General features: G+C 34.5%; 2 protein-coding genes across 2 annotated transcripts; both read left to right on the forward strand.

The window, feature by feature from the left end:
* The first annotated feature begins 260 nt into the window (after positions 1 to 260).
* Positions 261 to 1444, forward strand: LOC129884686 (LOB domain-containing protein 20). The gene is made up of 2 exons (XM_055958970.1): positions 261 to 665; positions 960 to 1444. Exons 1-2 carry the CDS (start codon positions 297 to 299, stop codon positions 1320 to 1322), a joined length of 732 nt encoding a protein of 243 aa, XP_055814945.1. The 5' UTR covers positions 261 to 296; the 3' UTR covers positions 1323 to 1444.
* A 2567-nt stretch (positions 1445 to 4011) lies between these two features.
* LOC129886263 (protein CANDIDATE G-PROTEIN COUPLED RECEPTOR 2) lies at positions 4012 to 9266 on the forward strand. The gene is made up of 6 exons (XM_055960863.1): positions 4012 to 4424; positions 5439 to 5630; positions 7974 to 8127; positions 8215 to 8317; positions 8752 to 8833; positions 9000 to 9266. The coding sequence occupies exons 1-6, from the start codon at positions 4110 to 4112 to the stop codon at positions 9075 to 9077; spliced, it is 924 nt and encodes a 307-aa protein (XP_055816838.1). The 5' UTR covers positions 4012 to 4109; the 3' UTR covers positions 9078 to 9266.
* Positions 9267 to 9902: the final 636 nt, after the last annotated feature.

Consider the following 9902-nt stretch of genomic DNA (forward strand, 5'->3'; position numbering starts at 1 on the left):
GAAATATATTTTTAAAGAACATTTTAAACCCTTTTATGGTAAAAATAACATGCACAACACTCTCTTTGCACGTGCCCCTCATACCCAAGAAGTACATTATTCCTCCTTTTCCCTCCCCGCGTTCTCAACTCTCACCAACCTTAACGTCTCTACCTTTGCCAACCCTTCACGAGAGTTACGTGCCTTTCATCATTCCTTTTCTTATAAACAACTATTTTAAACACCCTTTCCCTTTAATTTAATTACTACTTCTACTAATTAACTAATTTAGTAAATTCTCACTCTCCTTTTACCACATGGATGAGACACCAAGTGATGGCGACCGGCGTAAGGGCCCTGGAAAGCGTGTTGCAGGGGCCGTGGAGACGATGCAAGCCTCTGGCGCTCTTCCGGCTTCCACGGCCCCTTGTGGTGCATGCAAGTTCTTGAGAAGGAAATGCATCAATGGGTGCGTTTTCGCTCCCTACTTTGGCTCCGACCAAGGCGCGGCTAGGTTCGCAGCCGTGCACAAGGTGTTTGGAGCCAGCAATGTGTCTAAGCTATTGTTGCACATTCCCTCTAACCGGCGGCAAGACGCGGTGGTTACGATAACTTATGAGGCTCAGGCTAGGCTCTCGGATCCTGTTTATGGTTGTATCTCAACCATTCTTGCTTTGCAACAACAGGTGAAAAAATGTCAAATTAAATATTCTTCATTGAAAAATTATATACGTATATCTTTTTTATACATAAATGATATTGATTCTTAAATACCTTTACCCTCAGTTAAATTCTGGCTTTGCCACGGTGAATATTAATCGGAATAGTAATATTTTAAACTATTAATTCATATTATAATAAAATATGAATGGAGTTTCAATTGATGGACATTTTCAACGATTTGTTATATTTCAAATTATGAATGCGACTCTGCTTTTAAAACATTTCCGATATTATATTATAAATGCTAAATTTTGTAGGTGGCATCCTTACAATCAGAGCTAGCATTAGTGCAGACACAGGTAATGAACAGCAGATATGCATTGGCAAATGCCTTTCAATTTTCACAAGAAGAAGAACAACACCACATTGGAATGGTACAGCCAAGTTACTCAAACAATTCTTCTATTTCAAACAACATTAACCTCATCAACAATTTCAATAACTCCACTACTACAACTAATGTTTTTAACCATCATCCACTGCATGGATCAGTTACCTGTAATGCTAATAACTCTCCAAGTTTTGACCCAATAGTTCATCAACTCCAAGACGAGGAGGAGGAGGAGGAAGAGAGCCATAATCCACTTGCTTTTACTAATCACATGTTTCATTCACTATAAAGTAATTAATAATATCACACTATACATGTACACCTTTTATTTATAATTAGTCTTGTTAAACAAATAATTGAGGTGTGTTTTAATTACCAAATATGTTAATACAAAGTTAAATATATATAGTATCTCATTGCTTAACTAATACTAATTTCAAGTTTCCATAGTATACAATTTTAGTCTAAATAATTTTTACATTTATGGGGCGAATGCAAGGTACTGATTATTAATATCAAATTCATCTGAACTCAGAACTTTCGACGCGTAGAATGTAAATTTATGTGTAAAAAATATGAAAATTGCAAATAATAGTAGATATGGGTACCCTAGTAGATACACACTCATCCCTGTTAGTAAATTGCCTGTTTAGGGGTAAACAATTATTTTTCCCCCTTGGCGGGTGGGAATTTTTTTTCTTCATCCTTTTCTTTTAAAAGGACAGAATATTTGTTTAATGATTTTAAAATTCTGCTCGCAAAATGGTTAACTATATTTGCTTTTTAAGAGTGAAAATGAAGGTAATCTTTGACTATCTTTTAAAATAAATTCTCTTATCATTTTGAAATGGGAAGATTACCACTTCTTTTTACATTTATTTTATTATCATTTTGTGTTTATGTTTAAGAATTATTTTTTATATTTAAATTAATTAGCATCTGCTTTCAGAGAGAGGACTCCAACCCTCTATAATCGAGTGATGGTGGAATGACCAAATTAAACAACGTTCGATAAGTGAAAAGCATAAAGTTACTTGGGACAATAGGTCCGATATTTGCGTCTACGAGCTACCCATCAATAGACGGACATCCTTTTACCGCAGTCTTCCCCTATTGGGCATAGACTTTTCACCGTTAGTCTCCTGTAAAGGCGGGTATGAAAGGGTCCCCCTCTCCCTTGTCAAAGCTTAGTTATTTGTGAAAGAGAACTCGTTTTGCTTGTTGGCTGGCTTATGATGGTTTTCTATCCCAATTCAACATATTCTTTTTTTTGCTCCTGCTTGGTAATAGGCTTGTGTGCGAGGTTGGTCCGATTTCGATTCCTAAAGCCCACGGAGAAGGGTGTGGAGCCTCGCTTTCCATGCTTCTCCCCCTGCTAGTGTGTTGGTGTCGATGAAGGTTTAAAGCCTCTTTCCTTTAACACCGGAAAGCTAGTAATTTAATGTGTCTTCTTGAGCGAGTAAAGTGCTTCACAGATGTGGAGCACGAATGCATAAAACTTTTTGTTTTTTCTTTCCTTTGTTTGCTCCTGCTTGGTAACAGACTTGTGTGCGAGCTTGGTCCGATTTCGATTCCTAAAGTCCACGGAAAAGGGTATGGAGCCTCTCTTTCCATGCTGCTCCCCCTGCTAGTGTGTTGGCATCGATGAAGGTTTAAAGCCTCTTTCCTTCAACACCGAAAAGCTAGTAATTTTATGTGTCTTCTTGAGCGAGTGAAGTGCTTCACGGATGTGAAGCACGAACGCATAAATTTTTTTGCTTTTTCTTTTCCTCCCTCACTTACAGTTACTTTCAATGTATAATTAAAATTTGTGGACCTAAACAATACTCACAAAAATTAATTTCCAGACCTATTTTACGAAGAAAATAATTTAAGAATTTTTTTTCTTTAATTAGAATTTGAGGTAAATTTTTCTACTTTAAAATTATTTTGTTTTGTCAATATTAGTTTGGTTGGACTCTTACTTCGCATTTCACGATGAGTGGTCACTTTGATTGGATTATTAGACTTGTTAAAAGCTACTCACAAATCGCAATTAATTGAATATATACAAGTATCAACTTAAATATGTATTAGTTATTTAAGTATCGTATACTAATAGTTAATTATTTGATTTAAGAGCTTTAGAATTTGGAAAGAATCTTGATATGTTTCAAACGAATGATGGACAACAAAAAAAGATTTCCAATTTTTTTTTGTTTTTTTTACGTGCAATTTTGTTTTGGCAACATTCAATCACTGGTTCTTTAGGAAGTCCATCTATGCTAAAGTAGTAAAGTAGTTGGCTGAATATTTACGAGATTGCAAAATTGACATTTTCAATGATAATACTCCCTTTTAAATTATCTGTTGGATTTCTTTTTTACAATTTTCTTTTTTTATTTATTTTTATGAAAAATAATTTTGATTGTTTTACTCTTATTTATATCATAACATAATTCTTTTTATTGAATATTTACTTTATTTATGTGTGATCACCTTATAAGTTATTATAAAAGTGTTTCTACTTGAAGAATAATTATAATAATGATACAATTAGAAAAAATATGTAACTTTATTTTGGATTTATAAAATAATATTTTAGACAATTATTTTTAAAAATTATACAGATAATATATTACGAAAATAGGAACGATAACAATTTAACTCATTTTTTAGAAATGTGTTTGACGCGTGCGATGCAATAAGGGATCGTTTGGCAGCTAGTAAACAACCGACTTATTCATGTATTATTAGTAATACAAATATTAATTATGTGGGTATTCATTATTTCAATATTTTGCCAGCATAATTTATGCATATATTAATTATACAAATTTCTAAATATAAACCAAACTTCATATTAAATTTTTTATATGAATAGTTTATTTATTAATTAAATACCAAGCATATATTGCATAATATAAAAATTAATACATAAATAGTTTTACTTTTTTTTTATTAAAAAAAGATTTTTTTTTTTCATTAAAAAAAATAGCAAAAAAGAATCCATCCTATTTTCTACCTAACCCGGTCCCAACTCCCGATCAGTTATCATCTGATAATTACAGGAATTTGCTAAAAGTTAGGGATTTTGATGATTGACTGGAAAATGAGATCTGTTGAATCCATAGTGTCGGAGCTACCACCGTCTTCCTCCGCAACAGCAGTGGTCGGAGCAGGAGGAGATAGAGGCGGCGGTGGTTGGTTGTACGGTTGGTTCGTGGAGTGCCATGGTTTATGGCATAATGTGTTGATGATAGTGCCTTCAGTACTATTTGTTCTATACTTGGCTTCCCAAGCCAAGAGAAGTTTCTCGAAGGTTTATAATGGCAGATCGCATGTAGTAGCTGCTCTCTATGCCATTCTCTGGCTTGTTAGCATCTTCAATTTGGCCTGGTGCTCTCTTCAGGTACCTATTTGTTGGTTCCTATGCTCATTTTAATCTGTTAAGTATTACTAACTTTTTGTAATTTTTGGTTCTGGGATTTTTACCTCCTGGATTAATGTTCGTACATCTTTAAATTAGGCCCGAGACTAGAAAATTAGCACAAATGATTATAATGGAAAAGAAAATATAAAACTTTCTAGGGTCCTATGTACGCCAAGGTATTGCTCTTACTTTTCCCAGATAAATTTGCAGCAAAGCAATGTTCCTTTGAAAAGTAATTACAATTGCCATTTACCATTACTCAAAATGGAACTTTTGTTTCTAGCTATAATTAGGGGTTAGTGAATTGTTTCTAGCTATGATTTGTTAGTGATTGTCCACAAACATGTGATTGATCCTTTTTGAAATGTGCTAATGATCATCCTTGCTTGCTAACTGTCGGAGAAGGATATTACAGCTTTTGCTGGACTTATTTATGGCAACCTCCTTTGTCGATACGTCTGTTCATGCTTCCTTCAACTTGGAAAAACACAACCCTTATAGTGGTGTTTCCTGTGGAATAATAAACAAAAATGAAGAAAGAAAAGAAAAGCTAGTAAATCCTGCTTATGGCATGGTCTTGTAGAATTATTTTACCGCAAAAGACTTCACATTGATGGCTATTATCGTCCAACCGTGTTTCCAGTATGAGCTGCAAATTGTTTCGAAAGAATTTCTACACATTATGATGCCAAACTCATTGGATGCTGGTGCCATATATGATGTCCTATTATATATGGTGTCAACAATTTTTGAGTTGTATTTGGTGCCTAATGCATTATATGCTTCACTTTATGGGCTTGGCCATGTAAAAGAGCTTCTTTCTTGCTTTCTAAAGCTTCTATTTTATGTTCTAAAAATATGGTTCTTTTGGTTCTCACGAAGAGGATATCTCCAGTTAAATACAATATGTATCATTTCGATATTGTATGGATGCATTTAGCTAAATTGATTTTTCTGTCTATGATTATCTTCTTTAACCCACTTTTCGCACAGGCATGGGAGTGTGCTCCAGGGAAACAATTCATGTGGAGTGTCATCTCCTTGTTCACAACATCTGGCATGCTATTTCTCGAAGTAAGTTTGATAGCCTTTCTACTTCAAGGGAACTATGCAAGTGGACGTGAGGCGCTAACACAGACATTCCTAATCTCAGCAATTGTAGTAGGTTTAGATATATCTCTAAAGGTGCGATCTTGTTCTGTTTAACCACTGAACTTTCACTTCTTTGTTGCTTAACGCTGCAGTTACCATGTCCAATAGCTTAAGGTCAAGTTCATACGTCTTAGAGGCACTTATATGGTTTTTTATGCTAGGATAATGTAAAAAGGTTAAGAAAAAGAGAATTAAAATGTTCATTCTCTTATTATGTTATGAGGAGAAGGGATGTGTCCAGTGTGCGAAACTAGAAAAGTTGCTAGGGAAAGGGAAGAGGGGATGCGGAAAGCGATGTGTCCAGTGTTGATGATATAGGAATATTGAATGGAAAGGGAAGAGGGAAAAGGTAAACACTACGAAGGAGAATATACTCATCTGGGAATCCATATACTGGTTCAAACTATCTAGTGAGCCACTTTTACACCAGAAGTACAGATTTCGGAAACATCTATCTTAATGATAGAAATGTGAGTTCTCTGCCCTTCAAAGCAAGTCTTGTTCTGCTCCAGCCCTATTATCCATAAGATGCACAATAGAATAGTTCTCTATATCTGCTTTATCTCTTTTGGTATCACCTGTTGCTGCCAACCTTCCAGTAAACCTTTCACATTCTGTGGCATCATCCATGTAATACCACAAAGGTTTAGGAATAACCCCAACATTCTCTAGAAAATCTGCGATGGAGAAATAGGTGCTCAATTGTTTAATGATCTTCTTGACACAGGTAGCATCTACTACATAGGAAAAACCTCTCTTCTGCAAGTTATTTTTTTGAGTAAAGCATGCCCCCCACCCCCCCTCCAATGTTGCAACCCATTCCAAACATGCTACTTTAACTGGAAAATCTGAAGCGTCACCCATGTAATACCACAAAGGTTTAGGAATAACTTCAAACATTCTCTAGAATCTGCCATGGAGAAATAGGTGCTCAATTGTTTCCTGATCTTCTCGGCACAGGTAGAATCATTTATTACATAGGTCAAAACCTCTCTTCTACAAGTTACTTTAATTAAGCATGCCCCTTTGTTGGAAGCTAATTACGCACAAGTTGGCCAGGACAACACGATTATAAAAATATTCTAAAAATAAAATAATAAAATATCATGTGGCTCAATAGTGAAATTCAAACTATCTATATTAGATTGTGTCAGGAAATGTGTACTTCACTGAAGGAAAGTCGTGGAACTTCATATAATAGAAAAGATTATGTTGATTTAATAGTCACTTATCTTATCAATACAACTTATTCTCTTCTTTAATCGTAAAAGTAAGTAACTTGTAGATCTCCCATTCCCCTAGTCAAGATGGAAGATCAACTTGCAATGTCGTGGTGTGCCAGAGTTGAATGTACATTTGCAGTCTGAGTAGAAGGAGTTCAGGTTGCAATTTGGATTCAAAGATAATCGAACAAGGATAAAGAAACACTCAATCATGAGCGAGATTTAACTTGAGGAGGATGTGTATATGGAGGCAATAAGTGACAGGCGAAAAATCTATAAGAAAAAACACAGTCATATTTTTATCTTCATGTTCTTTATGCATTTGTTGGGAAATGTCATGAAACTTAAAAACTAGATATTCAATTGAAGATGGTGTATATATTAATGAGAACAAGCAGAAACATAATTAAATAACGTATATTCATGCTTTCTTATTATTTGCATAAAAATATGCTTTGTTATCTGCACCTATATTTGTCAGCAGATGCAATGTCGTGCATCATAATGTGCTCAAGTAAAACCTTGTTCCTTCTCTGAACAAATCTGTGTAGCTTTTACTGCTGTGGGCTTGATAGATTTCTCTGGATCACCTCATTTAATAGTTTAGTTGTCTGAGAGGAGAAAATTTTATTTATGTAATTATGTCTTAACACGCTCAGTCACATGTGGGCCTTAATTTTATTTTATTTGGTAAAGCCATGGAAACACCTTTGTTTCTTTTTTACATTTGGTGCCGGTGAGATCTGAAACCAGAATTTTTATATGCTTTGGTACCATGTTTGTGATCACCTCATACAAAAGCCTAATTTGATAGAGGGGAGGCATTATTATTATTATTAATTTTTTGGTAACAGCTCTTAAAAAAAAGAGAGGAGGTATCTGGCACAAAATGAGGTTGAAAGTTGGAAGTTTCTGTGGCAGGTCATGTTGCTGGTTATATCCCTCATTGAACTTTTAGATGAATGATCTAGTTCCCAATTATTTCAGTTGCTTTTGAGTTATTTTATGTCCCATGATGATCAGGGACTCATGTCAGTATTCAGCACCTCTGTGATGCTTCTTATGTGCCTCATCCTTATTAAGAGTAGTACGCCTTATTTTTGTGAATTATATTATTATACTAGGTATTGATGTGTGCTATTCATTCTCCCAGGGGATCTACCTATTTGGATTTGGTATTCAGTTGTTTGATGTTAGCAACAATGGCTCGCAATGGGCCTTATGGGTTTTTCACAAGTTGCTGTTGACTGGAGTATATGGCCTCATCTTTTTTATGTATCGATCTAGATGGAGAGAAAGGTTGCCAGGTGAGTTTCATCTTATGAATTTATGTTGGGTCTTTTATGAACTTATACTATTGTATCCTTACTATTGATATATTTCTCTCATTACAGCAAGACCTGCATTCCAGAACTATATTTCCATCATGTTTTACGTAAATGCAACTGCCTTGCTTGCATGTGCACTTGCAGCACATGGGACTGGATTTGGACTATGGTATGCTGTCTTCAGTGAATTTAGATGATAGTCTTTGTCATTTGATGTTCTTTCTTCTCTAGTGTGATTATTAAGGGCATTTATATTTTAATATTGGAACTAATGATAGTATGAATTCAGAAACTGGGATATGACATGCAATTTTGACAAGTAAACTGGGGGGGGGGGGGTGAGGGTGGATTAAAAAACCTGATGTGGCTTTTACGGTACTTCTCTGCATCTTTAAGCTTAATGTATCTCTTCACACAAAAACAATAGATTTTTTTCTCTCTTTCCGGAAGGGTATGACAAAAGTTGTGATTTAGAGCAGAAAAGGAAGTGTAAATGGAGAAATTCATTGCTATCACATCCAAACAGTTGTATCCAATTGACATAAACCTATGTATGCTTCAGCTACTTTTAGTTTTACTAAGAGATCCTCGTTTTCGTTACAGGTTGTACAATATCACGGTCATCTGTTACCATGCCATGTACCTTCCCCTTCTGTATATTACTTTCCTTGCGGACTTTTTGCAGGTATCATCAATTTATCATTCATTCTCGCTTATGTCCCTCCCATGTATATCCTTGACCTGCAAAGCGTAGACAGAACTCCTAAACATATTTATCCAAAATCTTTACATATTTGAACTGTAAGATATCTGTAAAAGCTTGCCTGCTCTGTTCTAAATCATGTGTGCAGGAGGATGACTTGCATCTGGAGAATGTATACTACTCAGAAATGAAAGATGCTGGCTTCTTTGATGTCGATTGGGAGTAATTCACCAGGCGCTTCTAAATAATGAAAGGTGAATTTGATGCTGTAAATGTGTAAATATGTATTAACATGTTTAGAGAATTCAGAAAATGAAAAATTAGTTTCCCTTCTAGTTATATATAACTTCTCAACAACTTTACCACTATTTGATGCAAAAACATACTTTATGCTTATGTGGAATAAGTTCCTAAACTAATGATACTAACACATATGTAGAATGGTATTCATTGTTTATTTCGGTATTTTAAGGAACTAATACCCTGAAAAATTTTATTAGTATCTGCAGTTGCAGCAATATATATATCTTTATTACAAAAAAAAATTAAATGATGTCAACATGTTATTAGTCATTTTCAATCAAAAGCCAACTCTAAAGGGTTAATTGAAAAAAGAAACGATTGTCTGCATTTTATTCAAATATTTCTCAACTGCCTCTTTATATAACTTGGAGACAAATAAACCTTTTCAACAACCGGCCTCGTTATTATCCATTTAACCAATTTTGTTAATATTCCTTGTGAATTAATTTCTCAATAAGGGAGTCTGCTACGAGTAATCATTTATCACCATCTTTACAAGAAATCACCAAAGTCTACTTCTCCCAAAAGGAAATATTACTTCTGTACTCCAACGTTTCATTTGTTTACTAAATTTATAGCTATGTCTAAAAAAAGCCCCAAGACATGAAGCATACAAAAAATAAAAAAGATGACGTTCGAATTAATTTATATGCATCTCCAATATATATTCTCAATTTATTGGTTTCATATTCCTCCCTGAGCATGAATTTACAAATTGTAACAAAATAAAAACTGTCAGCTATATATG

The sequence above is a fragment of the Solanum dulcamara genome, chromosome 4 (assembly GCF_947179165.1).
Source record: "Solanum dulcamara chromosome 4, daSolDulc1.2, whole genome shotgun sequence".
In the NCBI taxonomy this organism is placed as follows: domain Eukaryota; kingdom Viridiplantae; phylum Streptophyta; class Magnoliopsida; order Solanales; family Solanaceae; genus Solanum; species Solanum dulcamara.